A 25536-nucleotide genomic window follows, 5' to 3' on the forward strand; every position below is an offset into this window, starting at 1 on the left:
CTCTCATACAGTTGCGTTGAATATAGTCATGATAAATTGTTTAAAGCACTCAAAAGGTAATTATGCTTGATAATTTTGTGAAATTATGCTTATAGTGTATTTTACCAAAAAATAAAAATAAAATTGGGTACCAATTAGTTTTGGGAGTAGAATGCAAATGGAAATAAAAAACTACCAAAAAGAGATTTTTAAAAAGATTTTAGTGTAATTCCATCCTCTTTTTTTTTTCTTTTCTGAATAATCTAATTCCTTATTTGTGGGATAAATAAAAGTTTGATTACAGATTGTTCTCTCTCCATCTCTTTCTCTCTCTCTCCATGGCCGAGAGAACAATCCTTGTTTTTCCCTTTTCTCCCAAACCCTAACGCTCCTTCATCAAGAATCTTCAATCAAATCTCTATCTTTCTCTTTTCTTGATTTCTATCTTTTTCTTCTTTTTTTTGTTACAGATTTCATTACATTTTCTTCTTTCAGATTTCTGATTGATGAATCTTTCAAATCTGGTTGAGATTTGGATGACCTAAATGATGATTCCAGATCCGAATTTGGTCTATTACTCTTGTGTTGCAAAAGGAACAACTATCCTTGCTGAAATCAATTCAAAAGATGCCGATCTTGGATCCCTAGCTTTGAAATGCCTTGAAAAGACTCCGCCTTTGCATACCTTTTTCTCTCATACTATCCGAAACAGGACATATATGTTCCTGATAGAAAACCCATATGTGTTTTTCGCCATATTCGATGAAAAAATTGATAAATCGGATGGTCTTGCGTTTCTCAAAGGGGTTGAAGGGGCGTTTCGTGGAGTGATTGAGAGATCTTCTGGGAAGAAGCGTTTGGATAAATTGAATTCGCATTGTTTTCAGGGAGAGTTGAATCCTGTTTTTCATCAGCTGCTGGATTCAAGTATTGTGGATGAGGGTTCTAATTCCCCGAGGAGTGAGCTGGATCATGGACGAAGCGCGAGTTTGGATTCTGTTAAAGGGAAGAAAATTGGGTCAATGCCATTGCTTGCTGATGCTGCTAGTAGCTTGAAGCTAAAAAAGAAGAGGTTTTTCGGGCAGTTTAAGAAGAGGAATGATGAGATGTGTGAGAAGAGAGTGGATGTTTCGGATGATGGGATCAGATTGAGCAGAGATTTTTCAGTTGTTATGCAAAAGAATGGATTGATTCATGGAGAAGGAGGGCATCAAAAAGCTAAGAAAGTTTGGAAGAAACAAGTTTGGGTTGTCTTGTCATTGGATTTAATAGTCTGCACCATTTTGTTCATAGTTTGGTTGTGTGTTTGCAGGGGCTTCAAATGCATCGATGCTTGATTGATATTGATACTACTTATGTTGTGTGTTTTTGCATCTATCCCTACGATAGATGTTTTCCACTGAATTGGATACATTACATTCTGGAGGATTAAATGCTTCATGTGTTGTGTTCACCGTTCTCACTCGAGCTACTTCTGTCAAATCTGAAGTCTTTTTCTCAGTATGGGGCCGATTTGATATGTTTCTAAGCAACTTTTTATTAATGTGATGTTTTTAAGTTGTGCATTCTGTGGATATTATGACATATGCAAACTTTTCTTTTTAAGATATTTGTGTTATCTTTGCAGATAACCACTATAAATTGTATGATACTTGCTGGTAAAAAAGGGGAAATGATTTCTTTCTTTCCATGTAATCTATGTATTAACTTTCATCTGTACCCCAAAGATAATGACAACCAGGATTTGAACTATTATGGAAGTGTTGTTCCATTTATGTGATTGTTTTTCTTGTCAAATGAAGCATTGTTTCTACAGTGAACATTGTAAAATTCGTTGAAAGTAACCTGTAGTTTGGACTTTCCCATTTATGTTACATCAAAGGGAAAACAAAATGTGAATGAATTTGGAATGACAGAAGTTTGCATGAAGCAGACATTTTCTGTGATTGAGAGGCTGCTCTTGTTTCTTGGTTCTTTCTTTTGCAGATTCAATAGTAGCGATTGGACGTGATTGTAGTGTTATGGTGTTTTTGAAGCTTCTAAATACAATCCTCTCCAGCTTTTTTGTTAGTTTTGAACAACGAGAATCAATGTTCACTTGATGGTATGTGCAATTTAGTGGAGGTTTCAGTTTTCTACTATTTGAATGTACTTTGAATGAAAAAGTGCAAACTGCATATGCATTATGTAGTAGTCTATCAAACAATAGTTGATTATACAATCGAAATTGGAATCTGATACAATGGTTGCCTTGCACTTTTGGGCCTTGCTGAGTTATTAGGGATCACTTCCATTCTTGTTATTTGAACGGAATCTGTCCATAAGAGAGCCTAGTGAGTTACTTTTTCTACAGCAAGTGACAATTTGTTTGTAGGATATGGCGCTTCTCTAGATAGTTGATGATGTGATTCAAGATTGTTATTTGCTATAAATTCCTCTTTGTTGTATCAGCTACTGCCATGCTGGAGAGATCAATTCTCAAATGGTCTCATACAGCTTGCTTTAGGGTTGGATTATCTTCATGGGTGTTTACAGATGCCAAAGTTGCAAAACTAGTGATACTTCAACATGTGTAATTGGCTTTTTAAATTTCGCATCAAGGTTTTATTGGCTTTGCTTTGTTGGCTTCAAGTTTCTCAAAACTATGCTCATATTTTTCCTTCTCCCGCCTACGCGACACATTCATTCTGATACCTGCTTGGTGTTGTCTTAAATGGTTTCTCATACTCCCAGCAGAAATAAGGTGGATGGGTTATAACCTTAGAGGAGAAAAAGTTTGTGAGTTTTCTCTGTTTGTCCTTTTACACGAAAATGCAGATCTTATATGACTACAAATATCAAATTCTGTCGTCCTGTCTAGGATGATGAGTTGGATCTCAATTATATTTCTGTGAGTAGGGTCATACTTGCATATTCAAGGCCATTGTTCCTTAATGTTCAGCTCGTTAGTTGCCATTAGATTGTCATTTTACGCTTTAGTGGGCAATGAGGATGAATTTGCAAACTTCAACACTAATCCCCAAATAAGTCGTAAAAATTCATTAACTTCAAATTCTTATCATCATATCATGTGAGTTAGTACATATTTTCTGTAAATTTAACTGCAAAGTATTATTTTAAGGATTAAAAGTAATGGGCATAACTTTTAGAGATGAAGGATTGTCATTTGGTGGGATGGCCAGGCCCAAGCACACAACTTGGACCACATTGGGACTCGAAAGCTAAAAAATTTGAACTGATTTGGTGGGGTGCGCCAGGCCCGTGCAATAGTGCAACGCATGGGCGACGTTTGAGAGCCTAGGTAGCAAGCTACCTTGATAGAGTCTCCCCTTAAAAAATTGAGTTAATATCGTGTGAATCGATGATCCACATATCAGATATTAAACTGATAAGAACAGATACTACACTTGATCTTAGCCAAAAGGCCGAGAAAGGTATGCTTTGAAACGTGGCCTGTTTGGAATTTTATAGTAGCCTACAGATTCCTTGTTACACACTGTGAAGATGTGGGAGTTCTGGACAAACGCACCACATTTACTAGAAAATTAAATTTGTTTTTATACATGTAGTTATTTGAAAGAGAAATATGTTTAGAATCAGTTTAAATTGACTTATTTTAAGTTTGTACATCAAAATAGTTTTAAGAACGTTTGTGGTGTTTGGGTAAGACTAGAAAATGTCTTTAAGCACTTATATATATGCCAAAATAACAAAAATTCATCGATTAGAAATCCTTACTTATGATTATTGGCTTTATACGCCCATTCGAATAGGCTTTTATTGTGTTCTTTTCCCTCTCTCGAGCAAGCCGTTCAACATTCTGAATTTTAATTACATTCCTTAGAGTGTCGCCTGATATGGTGTCTATTATCATAAAAGGTTATGGTGTGATGGATAAGATCTCTCTACAATCTCGAGTTTGAACTTTGAGTATAGAAAAAATAATTCTTATAAGGTGCACCTCTCCCTTTAATGTGTCTTGCGTAGCATGAATTTGGATTAATTGAACTTCAATGGAGATGCGGAATCAAATGAGAAACACAAAATATCCATGGTTATAATATATTATTATTTTTTGCATAAACTTTTCCCACTTCCCTATAGTTAAGTTGAATAAAGCATAAGAGAAGTTAAGATTAGAATAAAATCACTTTAAAGTCATGACAAAGAGTCTTTGTCTAATTCTTGGTGAACATTGTACGTTGCTGGTGGGAGATAGGAGAAATTTCATGAAATTAGTCGAAGTGTGCGTAAACTAACCCAAATGTCATGATTATCAAAAGAAAAAAAATCATAATAAAGTGTCAACTAAATTCGAAAATGAATGTTACTCTACAGCCCATATAAATGATGTACCAAAACCTTGCTAAGTTTTTGAATCGTTTAATACCATAACATTGCTTAAGTCCAACACTAACTCCTAGATCTTATTAAAGACATGATCTTAAATATATAGAAAAATACAGAGGTTGAAGATTAAGGTTAAAGATTAATAGAGAATTAAATTATCTAGTTCTCTTCCCAGTTTGTTGTTATCACTCTCTTACTAGTTTATGTTTACATATTATTTCCTTTACCTTATATATCGTATTATTTGTTGTTACAATTCTCTTTTTCATTGTTTTCAATATGACTTTTTTGCTATTGTTACACACCTATTTCTCATATGCATTACTTGAGTCAATATTTATTGAAAACAATCTATCTACCTTCATAAAATAGGACTAAGGTTGTGTACATGTTATCCTTCCAGACTTCACTAATTGTGAGATTACACTTGATATGTTGTTAACAATTTTCTTACGGTCACAAATTCACTTATTGCAATTTTTTGTGACGGTTTATGATGATGAGTTGGATCTAAAGGTATGAAAAGGGTAAAAGCATACATTGCATATTCAATGCCATTGTTTTTTAAAGTTGAGCTCATTAGTTGCCATCAGTCATTAAACCTATAGATGTCCTAGTCCCTATAGTCGAATAACAAGTCGTTATAAGAACTCATAAACTTCAAATTCTGAATCTGTCTTAGATTATCCTCCTAACATTGTTTCGTCGTAATTGGAGCCTCTTATAGGGTAAATGACCTTGCCAAGCATAGCATCTGCACATCATAGAGGTTATATCTGTAAATTTTGAACTGCGAAAATGTCGTTTTTTTAGGATTAGAAATAAATGGACTTTAGTTCCATCCTTTGAAAGAGTTCTGGAGATTGAGAATTGTGAGTACACAATACCCACGTGTATCAAAACTTAAATTGATGTCTTACCCTCTTTGGTACAAGAACAGACTTTGAATATTAAATGTCCGAAAGCATTCTGAAGATAGAGAAAATGAAACTCATCAAAAAAATGAAACTCAAATTGATGTCTTGCCCTTTTAATCAAAATTGTACCGGAACTCAAATAAATATCCTACCTTCTTGATGCAATAAAAATTTGAACATAATTTGCATTAACTCACTATTTAAAAATAAATTTGTTGTGAGCAATTTGGGCCATAATGGGCTACAAGAGCTAAAAATTTTGAACTGATTTGGTGGGGTGCGCCAGGCCCGTGCAATAGTGCAGCGCATGGGCGACGCTTGAGAGCCCAGGTAGCAAGCTACCTTGATAGACTCTCCCCCTTAAAAAAATGAGTTAATATCGTGTGGATCGATGATCCACATATCAGATATTAAACTGATAAGAACAGATACTACACTTGATCTTAGCCAAAAGGCCGAGAAAGGTATGCTTTGAAACGTGGCCTGTTTGGAATTTTATAGTAGCCTGCATATTCCTTGTTACTCAGTCTGTGTAACGATGTGGGAGTTCTGGACAAACGCATCACATTTGCTAGAAAATCAAATTTAGTTTTTACATGTAGTTATTTGAAAGAAAAAGAACTTGTTTAGATTGATTTATTTTAAGTGTTTTAAACCACTTTTGTAGCTCTTGGAATAGGATTGAAAATATTTTTAAACACTTATTTTTATGTTAATAACAAAAATAAGTTGTAAGTCATATGTTAGAAATCTTTACTTATGACTTTTGGCTTATAAATCCACCCAAACAGGCTCTTATTGTGATTTTTTCCCTCTCCCGAGCAACCTGTTCAAAATTCTTAATTTTAGTTACATTCCATAAAGTGTCTCTTGATATGATGTTTATTATATTACTAAAGGTTGTGATGAGATGGATCGATAACATCTTTCTACGGTCTCGAGTTTGAATTCTGAGTATATAAAAATTAATTCTTATAAGGTGCACTTCTCACTTTAAAGAGTCTTGCGTGACATGAATTTGAATTAATTGACGTTAATGCGGATGTGAAATGAATGAGAAACAAAAAATATCCATGGTTATCATAGATTTTATATATATATATATATATATATATATATATATATATATATATATATATATTTATATATATACTTTCCTTACCTCCAATAGCTAAGTTGAATAAAGCATAGGAGAAGTTTAGATTTTAGAATAAAACACTTTGAAGTCATGACAAAGAATATTTGTCTAATTCTTGGTGAACAGTACAGGAGATAGGAGAAATTTTATGAAATTAGTCGAGATGTATGTAAATTGACTCAAACATCATGATTATCAAAGAAAATAAAGAGTCTCAACTAAATTCGACAATGAATGTTATTCTACCCCATATCAACGTTATACCAAAATCTAGATAAGTTTTTGAATCGTTTAATAATTAATACCACAGCATTGCTTAAGTCCAACACTAACTCCTAGATCTGATTTAACCAAATTTGGTGCATGTTGTTCCTCCTATATTGGTCCTACACAGAGAGAGTGGGTGATGGAAATTGATTGATGGTTAAGTACTGAATACGAATGTAAAAAATAATTAGTTGATAAACCACAAGAAAAGACCACACAAGATATATATGTGACACAGGTATTTGTCATGACACGTTTACAGTTTATCAAAGACATGATCCTAAATAGAAAGATATGGAGGTCGAGAATTAAGAATGAAGATTAGTAGGTAATCGTTGTCTAGTTGTTGTTGTTATTGTTCTCATCTTCATTGTTTTCAACATGACTTTTTTCGTTACTATAATTGCTTTACACATCTATTTCTCATAGGTGTTACTTGAGTTGAGGATTTTATCGAAAATTATGTTTCTACCTAGTAAATCGTCATTCATGCCACCCTTCCAAACTCCACTAATAATTATGAGATTACATTGGATATATCGTTGTCCATTGTTAACAAATTTCTTACTGTCAAAATTCACTTATATGCAATTTTTTATGACAGATTTATATCTCCATCAAAAATAATTTTAAGAAAATTCAGATATCAAATGTTTAAAAATGTACGACTAGCTGATCTGGTACGCAATCTTACTAATTTCAAGAAAATAAGGTGACATGTTATTTACATCAAAATAAATAATTCAATTATCAAAATTACAAATTAAAATGAGATCACATCTTTCTGGATTATATTTAAGTTATAAATATTTATTTGGCAATAATAGAGTAATTTTTTTTGTTTTATCTTTCCACAAGTATTTTGCTCAATAAAACTAAAAGGGTAAATCACATAAATATGCTATATTAAAAAAATATTTACCATCTATGACAATATAACTTTTTTAACTTAATATAACATTTTTTTGGAATTGAAAATGTTGTACAGTTTTTCTCTTCGCTTCCTCCTCTTCTTTTTTTTATTCTTCTTCTTTGTCTCTTTCTCCGTCATTTTTCTTCTTCTTCTTTTTGTTCTTTTTCTTCTTCTTTAAAATTTTCATTTAATTAACTATCCTCAAATTAATATTTGCTCATATTTTACTATCTTTACTCAAGAACATGACGAGAAGAGGAACAGAAAAACTAAAAATTTGTATAGAAATATGTTTTCAAGCAGAAATTCAAATCTCTAAAATTACAGCGGTAAGAGTTCACCATTGATAGTCATTATAAAGCTTCAAATTTTAGATTCATTATTTGAATTTTACGAATTTGTGATTAGTTTGGATAGGTTGTTACTATAAATAATTGAAAATGACGTTTGTAGTTTATATCTCAATTTTGAGAGGGTTTGGTTAAGTTTATAATTGGTAACACACTTATACTACATTTATAATACATGCACATTACATTTTTAATACATATTGCAAATATCACTCGTGTTCTTAGTGATACAAACCAAAATAATTTATAAGACACATATAGTACATGTTTTATTCAAAAATAATACAAGCTTAATTCAGTTTATCTTGTCTTTCGTTAGTTACGTTTTTCATTTATTCTTAATTTTCTCTTCTAATTCAACTTTAATACTATGTAATACACTTTTAATGCAAATTTAAATCATTTTGTAGTTTATTATTTGTTACTATTAGATTACTTGTTTAATTCATTATTGATATAAGTTTAATTCACTTTATAGATCATTGTCTGGTCTTTCATCGGTTACATTTTTTATTCATGCTTTACTTCTCTCTTCTAATTCAACTTTAATATTTGTGTAATACAAGTTAATTCATTTTTCAGTTTATTGGTTAATTTGTTATGATTGAATTACTTGTTTAATTCACTATTGATACAAGTTTTATTCAGTTTACAGATCACAAAATGCTCTTTCGTATGCTACATTGCATTCATGTTTAATTCGCTTCTAATTCAACTTTAATATGTGTGTAATACATTTTTAATTCAAGTTTAATTCATTTCGCAGTTTATTATGTTTCTTCATTTGTTACGATTAATTACTTGTCTAATTCATTATTGATACACATTTTATTCAGTCTACGAATCATTGACTGCTCTTTTGGTTGCTACATTTTGCATTCATATTTATTTCTCTTCTAATTCAATTTTAATTCAAATTTAATTCATTTTGTAGTTTATTGGTGATGCGTAGAAAAAAAACCTGACTAATCTGGTCATGCTGATTTAAATCAATTTATAAGACATGTATAATATATGTTTATTCATTAACAATATATTTATAATACATTTTGCAGACTTCACTCTCTTTTTAGTGATCCCAATCAAATTATAATTTATAATACATGCATAATACATTTTGAATGCATATTGCAGACATCATTCCAATTTAGTACAATCTTTAAAACCAACATACATAATAACTTTTAGGGGCTAATTTTTTATAAGAGCTACATATTCGTTAACGTTTATTTTGATCCATATCATTTCTTGTACCACATTAAATATTGAAGGATCATTAATAATACATATTGCAAACATCACTCATGTTCTTAGTGATACAAACCAAAAATAATTTGTAAGACACATATAATAGATGTTTTATTCTTGAATAATACATTTATAATACATATTGCATGCTTCACTCCTTTCTTACAAATGCCAACAAGAATAATTTAGGTAACACACTAATAATACATTTATAAGACAAGCACAATACATTTTTAAATACATTGCAACCGTCACTCATTTTCTTAGTGATACAAATCAAAATAATTATAAGACGCATTTAATATAAATTTTATTCATGAACAATATATTTATATATAGTAATACATCTTGCAAACTTCACTCTCTTCTTAGTGATACCAACCAAATGATTTAGGTAACACACTTATAATACATTTATAATACATGCACACTACATTTTTAATACATATTGCAAACATCACTCACTCATGTTCTTAGTGATACAAACCAAAATAATTTATAAGACACATATAATACTTGTTTTATTCATGAATAATACAAGTTTAATTTAGTCTATAGATCATTGTCTTGTCTTTCGTTACTTACACTTTTCAATCATTCTTAATTCTCTCTTCTAATTCAATTTTAATAATGTGTAATACACTTTTAATGCAAATTTAATTCATTTTGCAGTTTATTGGTTGATTTTGTTACTATGAAATTACTTGTTTAATTCATTATTGATACAAGTTTAATTCACTCTATAGATCAACGTCTTTCATCGGTTACGTTTTTTTATTCATGATTAATTCTCTCTTTCAATTCAACTTTAATATTTTTGTAATACACTTTTAAAACAAGTTTAATTCATTTTACAGTTTATTGGTTGATTTGTTACGATTAAATTACTTGTTTAATTCATTATTGATACAAATTTTATTACATTTAAGGATAATAAGATGCTCTTTCGTTTGCCACATTTTGCATACTCCATAATATCTGGTAATATTGAATCATTAAGGTCAAAGAGAAACCAAACTAAACATGCTGGCGGTTTCACCACAACTTATTTTACTTAGTTGCTTCTCTTTATTTTGAGAGATCGAAAAAGAGCTCATAAAAAGTGTGTAGAGAGAAAGAAAGGAAGAAAGAGTGTGCCAGAGAGAGAAAAAAAAAGAGCGAAAGAGAGAAAAAAAAGAGCGAGAGAGACAATTTAATAAAATACATAGTATTATTATATATTGTTATAAATGATAATAATTAAAGAGTATATTTAAAATATGTAATTATTTCTTAAAAGGGATCCACTCAAGTAATTAATCCAAACTAAAATGCATGCACTAACAGTGAATCCAATTAAAGCCTGTAAATTGTGTCTCATGGCCCAGTGGGCCAATTAACACTGACGGCCCAACGCCCATGTACCATCTCCCTCGTCACTCGACAGGGTTATTTGCACTTTTGCTCAAGTCAGTTTTTAATTTTTGTCCATTAAAGTAAAAAAAGTAAAAATAAAATTATGAGTCATAAATTTATATTTTTGTATCATAATATCTTGCGCCCATAAAAAAGTTATGTCTCATTACATATTAGTTTGATTGTAAGAATAAAAATTTAAAAAATATATCATTTAAAGAACAAATTGTGCAATTAATAGCCTTAGAAATGCTATTATTGGATGAGTTGGCCAATGGCCAATAATAACAAGAAGGAACAACACAAATTGGAGAGTGTACAAATTAGACTTGTAAAATGAAACAAAAGAGCTTCTTTTTTTTGTTGAGAAAGTTAATTTTTTTTACTCAGGCAAGGCGAGAGAAGGGGAGCACGTATAGATGATATGCAAGCCATAAGCAGAGGCATGAGTCTTCCTTTTAAGTTTTAAAGAATGATAAAATTAATTCGAATGGCTGGATTGATTTGTGACAATAGTAATGACATTTCTCTCCAAGTAAATTTTATATATACTTTGAGTATTTTGAAACTTTAATGAATCATATATATATATATTGTGTCGAAATTGTTAATTTCAAATAAATACATCATTAAAGGGCTAAATTTGTCCTTGCTTCCATCTTACCAAAAATGTCATATCTCATATGAAGTACATTTGAATTAACTTTATATAACAATAATTTTGTTGAAGTGGACAGAAGATCTTCTATGATCTTAGTGTCAAATTAGAAAAATCACTTGATTTTCTAATCCAAAAGATGAATCTCAATTAAACTCCTCTTGTTTTTTTTTCTTTCCCTTTTGGCCTTTTGTGAATTTTAGTGTCCTGTTTTATTTTAGGCCATTTTATGAAATGCCATATTATTTGTTAAATGTCTGAGCTTCAATTCGAGCACTTGTTAATAAGGAAAGTTTATCACAAGGCTTAAAAAGAGAAAATGGTCTAAAACCCTCTCAATCTATACCCGAAATCTCAACTACACACTCCAACTTTATGGGTGTCCTATTACCCCTGAACTTCATATTTCTCTATTTTCTACACACTTAAACGCTGACCTGTCATAGGAGGTGAGAACACTTTCTCTAGGCGCGTTAAAAGGTGAGAACACCTTAAATTTTGACGGAAATTTTCTCTTTCTCCAATGGTCATCTTCCCCACCATTAAATAAACCATTGTTTCTTCTTCCCCACCATTAACCCTTGTTCCTTGTATAAAAAATTCACGATTTTCTCTCAAAAATAGGTAGGGTTTAGTTGTTTATGTTCATTTCTACTTCAAACCTTGAATTTAGGGTTTGTAATCTGCTCTAATTTCTTATTTAGGTCTCTAATTTGAATTTTGAATTTTCTCAAAATTCATCAAAAATGGCAAATGAAAACTTGAAAGGATGATTTTTGGGTTTTTTTACGTTTTAGGAGGTAAATGGGGGAAAAATAGGAATTGGGAGTTGAAGAGGCAAGGGACCCGGCGCGTGCAATCACGTTGGACTATGTATTTGGTTTATGTGTTGAGGTTAGCATTTAAGTGTGCAGAAAATAGAGAAATATGAAGTTCAGGGGGTAATAGAACACCCTTGAAGTTGAAGTGTGTAGTTGGGATTTCGGATATAGGTTGGGGGTGTTTTAGACCATTTTCTCGGCTTATAAATAGAGCACTTCTTGATAATGTAAGCTTACCGTTTGAAATAATCAAAATCATAAAGCTTCATACATCGAAGTATAATTTTTAAGAATCACATAGTGTAAGAGTGAAATTACCTCCAATCCCTACTTTTTTTCTAATTACATAAGTTCCGTGTTTTTAAGGCCATCTGGATACATAACTAATTGGGCAGATATATTATTGTTGATACATCAACTACCGTCTGTTAAGCGTAATAAGGGGAGAAATTTGAAAATCAAATTCAGATTCCATGATTGACGCTTTTCAGTTTCACATTATTATCAATTATCCACTGATAGAGCATACTATATCCAAAACCATTGAAAATTCAAATCTCCTCTCCATGTTCTTCGTTTAGCTAATTTTAATAGCGAAAATGAATTAATATCTAGATTAGTTTTCTTTTTTCTTTAAGAAAGACGACGAGGGCGGTTATAGGCCAGATGGGAAGGCAATATTTGCAGTTAAAGGGTCGAGTGCAACTATGGCTAATGAAGTGTCTGCATTAGTGATGATGACTGTTGTAGTAGTAGTTCATTCAATAGCAGATAATTTCATAAAATACATAATGAATATTTTGATTTTGCTGAGGCATTCAGGAATCTGGGAATAACGAGGTTATTTATGAATGATACAAAAGTGAAGGAATTGTCGTTGGTGAAAATATTTCATTCATCAACTTAATTTCAGCCATTGCGGCAGAATTGAATATTAATGCATTAAGAAAAAAGATTGAGATATGATACATGGTATAAGATAATTCTTCTCCATTGATTATTAGGAATGATATGGGAGTAAGGTTGTACGTCGAGGTAAAGAAACATGAGGTTGGATACCTCAGTTGGAAATCTGATACATTACGTTGGAGAAATTATGTGTGTCGAAGGTTCAGAAAAAATACTAAAACTCTTGATATGGATATGTAAGTCATGATACATTAGTAGTAAATGAAGAACGTGTATATTAATTTCGTGAGTTATGATGTATTCATTATTTTGTATCTGATTGTATATGATACATGTAACAAAGGGATTAACAATTGAGTTGTATCATATACATTTATATAACGAACGTATGTATATTACTGATTTGTATTAAATGTATCAGGTTAATATTGTGTATTTGGTAGACAATATTAATAATGTATCTATTAAGATGTATAAAGTACTTGTAGTAATCAAGAAAAAATGTGGTCTGATAAAATAATCTGTCATATGTTGTGTTTAAAAAAATCAAATTTGAATGTATCATATTCTAATAAAGAGTTTATGTGTATATGATACATAAGTGTTTACTGTATATACATTGTTGTGACTCATATTTATTGTATCATATACATTATGTCATAACTAATGAGTTCTTTATAATGACATTTGAATCAAAAAAGTTATCAATCTGATACTTATCTTTATGACATCTAATTATATAATGTGAATGTTTTAAGTATCAAATGACGTGTTGTATATCAAGATCACTATAATTAAAACACAAAATATAAGAATTTACATGATATAATTAAGAACAAATATATTCAAATTCAGACATAATATGAAATAATTTTTAGAGTAACACTCTAAAACTTCAGTAAGATTGTCGTAAACAAAAAAAAGAAACAAAACATCAAAGGGTGTCTATTTATTGATACGTAATCACTATTCGACATTAACGAAATCATCTTGTTGCGGTGGAGTAAAGCGACCTTTGACCTTTGGTGGATCATTTTTAGCACTAAAATAGCGTGACTTAGCCTTTTCAGTACCACATTTCCATAATAATGCTTCATATCTTGTGCGAAGATAATCACCTCGGAAACCATTTGATGGGATGCTGATTTCGTTACTAAGGAACTCAGCAAAAGCAGCTACAAAAAGTAAATCATCATGAGAAACATGTCAAGTTAATCATATGGTACATAATTGTAACAACAAAGTATCTTAATGTTAAGTTGATACATAATGATAAAAAAGAGTAACTAATGTTCAATACAAATTGATTATCTATAAAATCTGACATTTGATACTAAATGCCCACTAGTTGAACATGATACAAAAATTGTCCCACACTTAAACATGATACAAATAATGGATTCCAGTTAAATTAGTAACTTGCAATGTATCTTATGTGTGTATTTGATACATTTAAGTAAATTTTGTGTATCTGATACACACTCTAATAGTGCAAGTTTTGAATGATACAACAATGAATATTATTTTTGTATCAATAACTTCACAGAATTACAACAACTCCACACATGATACAACACTGTCTGCTACTATTGAACATTATTTTTATATCAATAATTTCAAAAAATTACAACAACTCCTCGAATAATGAATAAAATTAGTATACTTTACATAAATACCATAATGTAAGACCCTAAATTACATCTTATCAATTAATTTGATACGCGATGCTTTTTCTATAGAATAATAGAATTTATGTATCAAGTGTATTTATTGAGTAATGTGTACATGCACATAATCTTCTAATTTAAATAAGTCTGAATAAAAATTAAACACTACAGATACATAACAATAATTGATACATGGTAAATTATACAATTTGAACACGATATATTGAGCATGATGAAATTGTAATGTATCATAATGTTGAAAAGAAAACATTATACATTAATTTAAGAAAATAAAAATAACTAGATACATTAAAAATTTGAATCCATGTATATCGAAAAAAGATGAATAAGAAAAAATCGAAAAAAATCTAACAATCTGATCTGCTTCTCCTTCTCTTTCTCAACATATCGATAATGTATTAGATTGTTGCTGCATTTGTGGTAGTCCATGGGATGCACAATAAAAACCTTGCCAATACATTGTCATAGCAAGTCTATCCGCACCGACATTTTAGAGGAGGACGAGATGGACCCCAAGATCTCATATTAGTATTAGAAGAATTTAGATGAGTAACCCCAATACTAAATGAAGGGGCCTGGCCCATATGTATTAGGAAAAAATTCTGGGAAAAAAATGGAAGAAGACAACAATGGAGAAGACAAAATCCTACCTATTCACATATTTGAAATTGATTGACTTGAGAGAGAATCTTTTTGAAAATCAAATTAATTTGAAAATTGTAACTGCTAAAAATGTGGAGTGAATTTAGGAAGAGAAAAGAGGAGTGAAAAGAGGTGTAGTAAACGTGAGTTTTGGCTGATGGATCTTATGTATCTGAAAGTTTTAAGAATTGAAAGAAATAAGGAATTTATGAAATATTTCAAAAAGGTAGGGAAAAATGGAGAATAAGATAAGTAAAGTTGTGTATATAAGTAATTTATCCTACATCAAATGGTATAAATGAAATTTATTTTCTCTTTTTCTTTTTTTTGATATAACTATATGTATCTCAAAATTAATTGATCCTTTTTATTTAGAGACTCTTGAAATAAATACCAAAAAATATAGAATTTCTAAATATTTATAGAAAAACGTCATAAAAACAATGTCATTAATTTGAATGTCATCAAAATAATGATATTTAGAGCAAAATATTGTAAATTAATGACATTTGACGAAAAGTGTCATAAAAACAATAACATTTAATTCAAACTAATGTCAAAAAAATTCAAATGTCATATTATTAATTGCCAATTATCAATATTTACACCTAATATTGAAATTTATCTATTTTTTAAAAATGTTTCATCATTCTTTATATTTAAACTCTAGATCCTTCTTATCTAGATTCACACCAAATTTCGCCCCATATAATTTAGGGGTGGAAAAGTGCTATTTTCTACTCGAAATTTTTAATCTCAAAACTCAAACGACCTCAAATTTATAATTAATGATAAAAAAATTCTATCCATATTCCGATCCCGCCATACTTTTTCACTAATACTTTTCAATTTTTATTCATTCTTCATTCACACAACTAGTCTCACCTCCCTTGTCCATGTATCATACATCTATAGTCATAGTAGCATACTAGCATCCACTTGTTTTCCCCAATCTACAAACACCCGTACACCTTTGCTTATATTCTTGTCGGACCGGATTTTTTATTTCTAATTCAACATTTGGTATCATAATTGAATTTTAACTAAATATAAATTTATATTAAAAAGTTTCACATTAAGGAGTAAAGGATGAACCACTCCACCACATCCTTTATTGGTTTCTTTTATTACTAGAAAGTGATGCTCGTGCTATGAACGGGGTCTAAGCCCAACAACTTGATTTGTAATGTGTTCAAATATGCAACATTTATTATTAAAAAAAATGGACCAAAAGATATATTTCACCTTAAATTTTTCGTCATTACATATTGTATTAGCATTAAGTTAATATTGCATTAGTACCATCAAAAAATATTGTTGGTGCATAGTTAGGTTACAACCAAAATAACTACACCTAAATGTTTCAACAATTGATATAACACATTGATTTCATAAAAAATCACTACATGGAAAAGAATCATCAACACTTGTAATTTTGAGAATTAACCAAAAATAAATAAATCTCTGCCATCAGACAAAAATTGTAATTTCACACAATTTTTAGTTGAGAATTACACTACCAACAATGCTAAGAATATTAATGATAGATCCTAAAAAATTTCTCTTGATCTTGCAACTGTGGACACTAATCTAACTTTTATTTTTTCAAGCAGATTTTTTTTTTACATGAATGTTGGTGCTTCTTCATCTATACATTTGTACCTTTCAGATAAAGTAAAATAAAACATGATTCAAGAGGAAAGTTTTCGTCTAAACCCATAAAAAGGAAGTGACTCTGATGGAACAGTTAAATACCACTCTAGCCTTTTCAATTTGCTTTGTCCATTTGTATTTGGTCCATGACATAGGCATGTGTTATTGTTAGAAATTCATCCACCTGAAGAGGAAGGCATAACAAAGAATCAGGGATCATGACAAATTTCAACCGAACAAATTAGCGCATTTTCAAATTACGTCAGATAAGCCCATTTGGCCTCAAAAGTGCCATATATTGATGATGATGAGAAAGTTAGTTGTATTATATATAGCCATTGGATGGGTTTGGATGACTTAAATTTAGGGTGAAGAAGCACAATTCATATGCTTGCCTTTGTAGCACACATGGATAAGCTGATTTTGGGAGACTTGGATTGTTAGTTTTTTTTTTTGTTTTTTTGGCCTAATTTTGAATTGCAATTGTAGTCAATTTCTTTGAAAAATAGCCACTATTGATTATTGTTATAACCCTCAATTAATTGCTTATTTTCCAACTCTACATAAATTATTGTTATAGCCCTCAATTAATTAAACCTAAGTCATTGATATCAATATTAGACATGTGACAATTGACACTCATTCAAGAAATAATTTGGGGAAATAAAGATGATAGTTAAATTCTTTTTTTATAAATATGGTTCTCCTAACACTAAGAATTGATTCCTAAATATTGATAAGGTAAAATAAAGATAAATGTGGATAAAATATAAATAGTACAACTCACATAACATATTGTACAATTAAGTACTGCAGTATTAGTCCTTTTTGTTGTTAGCTTATATATAAGGTAATATTACATTCCAATTTCGTATAAGTTGGTGTGTTGAACTGGAGATGATACAAAAAAAATATAAAGTTCTTTAAATCTTATGGTATTAAATTAAAGATATGTTAAATGTATTAAAATAATGTTTAATTTTGTAGTCTTAAACATGTCATTTAAAAAATTATCAATAATAATAATAATAATAATTGAAATAGACTAAAAAAAGAAGTAGAACAAATAAATTAATTACTATTTGGTATTTCGTACTTCAAATAAATTAATTACTATTTTGCAACATTTATACTAATTTAATTACTTGACTTTTCCCCCCTCTTTTTTATACAACTATTTGGTATTTCGTACTTCAAATTCGTAAATAAACGTTTTTTTATTAGGGATTTCTCTACCAAACATCCTTTTCGACATACCAAACTTAATCAATCAAAACGTAGGACTTTTTTTTAACCTCAATTCTCAAATGTCTGCTTAATTATAATGTTACATTATATTGTATGATCCGAAAGTTTAATTAATTTATAAGTACTGGATTAGTATACTTGGAAGTTGTACTGCAAATCTAATTAATGTATCTAAAGCCCATGTTCCAAGGGAGGGAAATCATGATTGTGGATTAGAAAAACAAATTATAATAAAGTAAGGTCATTAGCTTTTCTTTTCTTCCAACTCTGCATTTCCCAATAATTAACATGATCTGCACAACTTTTTTTCAACAATTTCCTTCTTTACAGGTATTAACACAAGTAAAAAAAACCATTACTCCAAATAAACTAACTAAACCCCAATAGTGACAACCCATTAATAATTTAAGGGCGGTCAATTAATTATTCTTTCATTAGAAACAACAATAACGTATCTAGTGAGATTTTACAAGTGGGCTCTGAGGAGGGTAAAATGTACACAAACCGTATCACTATCTTGTGGAGGTAGAAAGACTATTTTCGAAAGACTCTCGATAGCAAATCCAGATACAAAGGAAAAGACAATGAAAAAATTATAGCAAATAATACGTAAGTAGTGCGAAGTCTACCATAAAAAAGCAAAACAACAATAAAAGAGTGATCAATTAATTTTCTAATATTCTTTCATTAGAAACTTACTTTATACATAATTATGTATTCGTTTTTTTTTCAATGTGCAATATTATGGCTATTGAAACCAATTAATACAATGAAAGTCTCAAGTGTAGTGGCTAAGGGAGAACAAGAATTACTTGGACTTCCCAAAAAGGTGTCGATGGCGTGTATCGGATACTCTAAAAGTAATTAATGCAATTTTGTAGGATTTAATACACTTGTATCAATATTTTTAGAAAGTTCAAGCAACATAAGTTTTAGATCATGATCCTGACTTTCGACAGTTATACTAGCATTTTTAGAAAATTCAAGCAACATAAATTATAGATAATGATCTTTAATTCTCAATCGCGACATTTTTTTTTTTTGGTGTGTGTAGAGTTGGCTGGACCCATGAGTACCTAGTTTCTTTTTTCTTTTGTTTGTGTGGCTTCATCATGAATTTGATGATGAATTGAAAACAATAGGTTTAAATAATTTGCATTGTTTTGGGTATAGTCTTTAATGCCCCTTTAGAAATTGATCAACATCAATTGGTACATGCACATTTAATGAACAAACCAAATTCATCATTCTTCTTTTATGTTTACATACACATCATTGTCACTCTTCAATAACTCTGGTGGAATTTGCTGTTTTTAATTCGGCAAATTAAAATTATGGAGAATTTTTTTTATTAGAGTCCCAATGTACTGATTTCTTTGGTCTACCTTAATTTCTGTAAGCTTTATGTGGTGCATATATATTTTTATTAGTAAGAAGTAACAGATAACTTATATTATTAGAGTGGGTGACATATAATAAAAGTCAGTATGCTAAAGTCTAACTACTTGATTAAACGAAATCAAGGAAAATGTTTTTATGAGTTTTTTTTTAGTTATGCACACAATATTTGAAAGTTATTAATTCGATTAATTCAGATTACACTAGTAAAACGTAATAAAGAGAGAAATGATCTCTACCATGAGTTTTAATTTCCATTCCTAGGTGAGATCTTTGTTTTCCGATCGAAGTGTCAAAAACTTGTGTTGCTTGGACTCTCAAAAAAAATGCTGTCAAATTTGTGTCGAATAGTAGCGGAACTAAGTTTTTCACTTAAAATGAATCAAAATAAAAAGAAATAATTGTATGAACAATTCAAGTAGATTTAAGAAGTAGTAATCAAAATAGTTTTTTTTTTTCTAGTCAGCCATAATTAATTATGGCACTAACCAAAATATACAAAATCTATATATTGATTATATATATTGTGTATACAATAGGTAAATTATATGTATATTAAACTTAATATATAAAACCTATACATTGGTAAATATCTAACATTCACTAGATCTTATGATATTTTTCATAAATCCGAACAACATAGATTGAAACATATTTTAGAAATTCACAAAGTAAAAAAAAATAAAAAATTAAAAAAGATAAAAGAAAAACACAAATGTGACCATTCAAGCTCAATACTTTTCAGATCTCACTTATAAGATAATTTCACCGAGTAAGTTATTATTGTCGCGAGCATACATGAATGTACAGCCAAGACACCCTGGCAATATGCAATATATTGTGGGCCTGCAAGCTAAGATAAAGATGTAGTTTTTATGTATTTAATTGAGATCTCTATTAATTTGCCATCTAAATTTCTTTAATATTAATGGTGACAAGCTTCCCAAAAATCTAGCTTTTTTGCTTCCTCTTTTTATTTTAGAGTCCATAAACTGAAGAAGAAAATAAGGGGAGCAAAAGGGTACCCAAAGTGGGGCTTTTTTGGGGTCACCTTTTTTATTTTTCACTGAAAACCAGGGAACAGAATTCTTGATTTATATTCTTTTGCTCAGTTATGCTGGCAGAGCTTTTTTAAACTGATTTTGCAGACTCAACAAATGTTAAAGTTCATGCCTTTGGCATTTTCTGTCAGATTATATTTGGATAAACAGAGATGGTACCACCAACTTCTCTGATTCAATTACTTGAGTTGTTTTTTGTCCTATAAGCCATTAATGTTAGCTCAGAATTGTGAGGTTCTTTTTTTTGTTTTTTTCCAGCTGAAGAAGAAGTCTTCTTGATTTGTAAGTTTTCTGTTTTCTTGAATCTTGATGTTATACAGTAGTAAAGTTTCTGCATTTGGTAAGTGTTTAGTGGTAGCTTTTTAAGAATGTGATTTCAGATTCTTGATACATGATGATAAGATTGTTTTTTTTTTTCTTTTCCCTTTTGTTTATTTTCCAGTATTTAGCTTGGACCACAAGAAGTTGCTCTTGTCTCTTTCACTTTATCATGTTTTATGTTCTTCCAAACTCCACCTCTTGAACTAAAATGAAATCTGGGACCTTTTTTTGTTTGTGTTTGTAACTTAAAGGGGTCCTTTTCCTTCTTATGTTATCTTGATTTTTTCTTCTAAATATCCCTTTTCCCCTAAATTTTTAGTGAGGAGGTGATACTTTTGAAATGATAATTAAGGAGTGGCTTATGTTTAGGCAAATGCCCTGATGAGTTTCTGAATTCTGACACTTTTTTTTTTCTTCTCAAAGGAGAAAAGGTTAATTGAGTAATGGATGAAAAGGGTGTCTTAAGTTCCTGTTTGATTACATCAGAAGGAAGAAGGGAGAGCTTATGTCCAATTTACTTTGGTGTTTCTTGTGCATTTGTTGCTCTTGGGCTCTTACCGGAGCCCAAAAAATGTGATGAGAATTTGTTAGAAGTGAGAAATAAGATGCTTCAAGGAAGTGCTCATCTTTTGGGGTTGCTTGTGTGGAGAGTTCAGAGGGATGAAGCAAGAAATGAAAAGTCTGGATTGTTACTTAAGTTAGCAAATGCAGAGAAAAAAATCGACGAACTGAAGGGGTTAAGAAGGGAGGATGCTAAAGCAAATGAGAAAGTTGTGTGCATATATGCAGCACAAGAACAGTGTTGGTTTAATGAGAGGAAGAAACTTAGGCAGCAAATTGGTGCTTTTATGAATGAGTTGAGAGTTGTTGAGAAGCACAAGGACACCCTTATTGCTGAATTGGATAGCAAATTGGAGGAGAGTAAAGTAATTGTGCAGTCGAAAGATAAGATCATTGAGGACGAAGGGAAAGCGCATCATGATCTCGAAGAAAAGCTGAAAAAGGCTGATGCTATAGCAGAAGAATTGAGGAACACCGCGAAATTTGATGCTCAAAGGCACTCTAATGAGATCTCCAAACACAAGACTGCATTCATTGAATTGGTGTCTAATCAGCGGCAGCTTGAAGCGGAGATGGGGCGTGCGCTCAGACAAGCTGAAGCAGCAAAGCAAGAGGTTAATTCGGTACTTGAGCAAAAGGAGAAGGCTATCTTGATGACCCAAAAACTATCGATGGAGCTAGTCAAAATGCGCAAGGATTTGGAACAGAAAGAACAGATTTTGTCAGCTATGCTGAGGAAATCCAAATTGGATACAACAGAGAAACAAATGCTTTTAAAGGAGATCAAATTATCAAAAGCCAAGAGAAAGCAAGCTGAGCTAGAGACTGAGAGATGGAAGACAGCCTCAGAGTCTAGGTATGAGAGACATTCATTGAGAAATATGCTGTACAAACGTATGAATCCGAAGTTGGAGGTTGTTGCCAGTGGGAAAGGGATGCTTTCAAGTGCAATGATGCTACCAACTGGAAAAAGTAGATCACAGAAGGCTGATTATCTTCTCGACGAGCAACCTGGGGGTACAAAAGAGCCAGAACTATTTCCTCATGTTCCTGATAAATTCTTGACTGAGGATGCTGAAGAAGAAAGTAAGACCATATTCGCGATACACGTGTTTTGTTAATAGCATATTCATCAATCTTAATTAGCGATAATATATTCGCGATACACATGTTTATTCATAGCATATTCATCAATCTTGATTAGTGATAATATGTTTCCTACTTTCCATTGTACAGAATTTCAATATATGGAGTTGTCATTCTGTTTATTTATTATGTTATTTCTTGTGTTCACTTCAATCTTCTGTGCAGTACTCACCGATGATGTTGAGCACTTGGAGAATTGGGTTCGATCAGAGGCTGAAAAGTACAGTGTTGCAGTTGAGCACAGGCATCATCTGGAGCTGGATGCTTTTGCAGAACAACTGAGACTCAAAGATGAGAGGTTAGAAGCTTTTCGATGGCGCCTACTCAGTATGGAACTTGAGTCGAAGAGGTTGCAGTCACATATTGAAGTGCTGGACCATGATCTAGCTCAGCTTCGGCAAGATAATATGAAGTTGGATGCATTGCTATTGAATCGAGAAGTAGAAGTACAATCTCTCAAACAGCAACTCACGGAATATTTTCACCTTCCTGATTCCCAGAAATCCAATGCAAATGCTTGTCCAAAAGAGCAGGACAAAGCCAATCATACAGTTTGGTCCAACGTGACGCTTATAAAGACAAAACTAGGTGAGAAAGAGCAAGAAACAAAGAACCATCCTGAGGAAACCTCTCAAAAGGTAAAAAATGGAAGAAAAGTTGAGACCAGAACAAATAACCCACAAAAAGACATAATTTTGACTCTACAGTCTCCTACAAAGGAGATTGGTGAGGCAAAAGATGGAGTGTCACATCCGAATGCTTCTAAGGCAGAACACTTCAGCACAGAGGATGCTCGGAATGCTGAAACATCAACTTCAGAATGTGATAGCGAAATTAAGAAAAACAAGTCACTGTGGAGGATGGATTTACATGCTCTTGGAGTTTCATACAAAATCAAGAGGCTGACTCAACAATTTGTCATGCTTGAGAGGTTGAGAGGCAAACAAGAACCTGCTGGAAATAGTGAAAACAATGATAATGGACGATCTGGCACTAGAGGATTCCGTGCGTTGATGTCTTTACTGAATAAACAAGTTGCTCGTTACGAGTCCCTTCAGGGGAAAATCGATGATCTATGCAAGCGGATGGTATGTTTCTTACTAAGTATTATTCTTAACTTGAAAAATGATCTATTTTGTTGCTTGACTCATCAATGCTAATGACCTCTTGTTGTGTAATATGCAGCATGAGAATGACCTGAATGTAAATTGTGAAGGTTCAGTTATACGAAAAACAAAGGAAGAAACTAAGATGCTTGAGCACTTTCTTGAAGAAACATTTCAATTGCAAAGATACATAGTTGCAACAGGACAAAAATTGATGGAAGTCCAAACAAAAATTGCTTCTGGATTCATCGTAGCTGCAGAAGAACTTGATACACCAGCAAGCTTTGATGTCAAACGCTTTGCTGATGGCATTAGAACTCTCTTTAGAGAAGTTCAGAGAGGCCTTGAAGTTCGCGTATCTCGAATTATAGGTGATCTTGAAGGAACTTTGGCCTGTGATGGCATCACATATTTCAAGAGATAGTGCTCACAGACGCAGAATCTTGTTGCCCTTAAGCCTTAAGGTACTTTCCAGGTCTTCTTAGCTTAACTTGAGACAGAAAATTTACATGGTGCAGCAGCTTATTCAAAGAATGTCTTCAGTTTTATGGAACCAAATCATTAATCCAGTCCCGGATATACATGTAAATATCCTACAAGTATAAATTCCAATAATTCGCGTACATAGAGAGTTGCTGCATCATCTATAACAGTATCAGTGTTTCACTTATATTCAGCCATTGTTAATTTTTGCTTTACATAGTTTTCTAAATAAACGAATTCCGCCTAGAGGGGGTACAACTTGTGCATGAATCTCTTGGATTTACTTCTGAAAATGATCATAATATATAACATGAGGAATTACTCATTAATTTGTCTTCAAATGACAAATTTAAACGTTCATTTCGATGAGGACAGGCAGGGGCAAAGCGATGGGTTGATTACTTGTATGATCAGTTAAGTTAACTAGGAGTACGTAGTTAGTTATTATTTCATAAAGTTACTTTTCTTCTTGATTCCATATGCCTTCAACAAAGAAAGTGACTCTCTGAGATAATAACTTGAAGTTAATTGACTATCTGAGAAATCAACTCGTTATCATAGAGACTTTACGACATTGCAACAAGAAAACTAACTATTCCTATACTTTTTTGGTTCATGTAATGTGGATATGTAAATCATTATATTCAAATAATCTTGTCAATATTCATTTCTCATTTGCCTTTTTTATATATCAAATCATTGTCCTTTTAAGAAACATTATTGACTTGCTATAATTTTGTTGATTGGTTCTGCAGCATTTTTCAACTATTACATGAATGATACACTATCTGTAAAATTGCAAGTCATCTTATATGCTATCACTTCAAAAAAATAAATATATGAGTGTGCTTGAAGAAGTCAAAAGAATATGGAGTCGTGTACATATTTGACTTGACACACCCCTAAGTTATGCAGAATTGTAATAAATTATCTGAATGTTGATATATGAATATAATTTTACTATAAGGATAATATAATTTTTTAAACTGAACAAGTAAGATTGAACGTAATGGATTGAGAGTAATTAATAGCCGTCAAATTGGTTCGATTTGGTTGTCTTTCATATCCTAGAGATAGCAACTAAAGTTTAGGTGTAATTGTGTAACTACAACTCTACAAGTGTGAATTTTATTAGCAGTACAGTCCAGTCTTCAACATGATTCCTCGTTTAGCCGAACAATTAGATATACTCCTTCCGTTTAAAAATAAGTGTCATCGTAATAAAAATTACTTCTTAAAAATTAATAAATACAATGTTTGGTTTACTAAATTTTCCCTATTTAA

The 25536-nt window shown here is 31.2% G+C and overlaps 2 protein-coding genes and 2 non-coding genes across 5 annotated transcripts; 2 read left to right on the plus strand and 2 right to left on the minus strand.

Annotated features, from left to right (window-relative positions):
- The first annotated feature begins 296 nt into the window (after positions 1–296).
- On the plus strand, positions 297–1633 carry LOC125813756 (phytolongin Phyl2.2). Its single transcript, XM_049493227.1, has one exon. The coding sequence runs from the start codon at positions 525–527 to the stop codon at positions 1314–1316; it is 792 nt and encodes a 263-aa protein (XP_049349184.1). The 5' UTR covers positions 297–524; the 3' UTR covers positions 1317–1633.
- Positions 1634–3222: 1589 nt separating this feature from the next.
- LOC125814052 (U2 spliceosomal RNA) lies at positions 3223–3417 on the minus strand. Its single transcript, XR_007442105.1, has one exon. It is a non-coding gene; the product is annotated as a U2 spliceosomal RNA (small nuclear RNA).
- A 2101-nt stretch (positions 3418–5518) lies between these two features.
- LOC125814051 (U2 spliceosomal RNA) lies at positions 5519–5714 on the minus strand. The gene has a single exon (XR_007442104.1). It is a non-coding gene; the product is annotated as a U2 spliceosomal RNA (small nuclear RNA).
- Positions 5715–20632: 14918 nt separating this feature from the next.
- LOC125813721 (uncharacterized) lies at positions 20633–24460 on the plus strand. Of its 2 annotated transcripts, XM_049493179.1 has the most exons (4): positions 20633–20921; positions 21383–22603; positions 22829–23751; positions 23849–24460. In XM_049493179.1, the coding sequence occupies exons 2-4, from the start codon at positions 21400–21402 to the stop codon at positions 24191–24193; spliced, it is 2472 nt and encodes an 823-aa protein (XP_049349136.1). In that variant the 5' UTR covers positions 20633–20921; positions 21383–21399; the 3' UTR covers positions 24194–24460. The 2 variants fall into 2 exon arrangements, with proteins under 2 accessions (XP_049349136.1, XP_049349135.1); XM_049493178.1 differs by lacking the exon at positions 20633–20921 and having other exon boundaries at positions 21209–22603.
- Positions 24461–25536: the final 1076 nt, after the last annotated feature.

The sequence above is a fragment of the Solanum verrucosum genome, unplaced genomic scaffold (assembly GCF_900185275.1).
Source record: "Solanum verrucosum unplaced genomic scaffold, falcon-dt-bn FXZP01000205.1, whole genome shotgun sequence".
Classification (NCBI taxonomy): Eukaryota; Viridiplantae; Streptophyta; class Magnoliopsida; order Solanales; family Solanaceae; genus Solanum; species Solanum verrucosum.

Excerpts from the sequence above, each read along its gene's own strand:
- LOC125813756 (XM_049493227.1), top strand. The coding sequence starts at position 525 with ATGATGATTCCAGATCCGAATTTGGTCTATTACTCTTGTGTTGCAAAA.
- LOC125813721 (XM_049493179.1), top strand. The coding sequence starts at position 21,400 with ATGGATGAAAAGGGTGTCTTAAGTTCCTGTTTGATTACATCAGAAGGA. Across the intron at positions 22,604-22,828 it reads TGAGGATGCTGAAGAAGAAA|TACTCACCGATGATGTTGAG; the intron begins GTAAGACCATAT and ends TCTTCTGTGCAG. Across the intron at positions 23,752-23,848 it reads ATGATCTATGCAAGCGGATG|CATGAGAATGACCTGAATGT; the intron begins GTATGTTTCTTA and ends TGTAATATGCAG.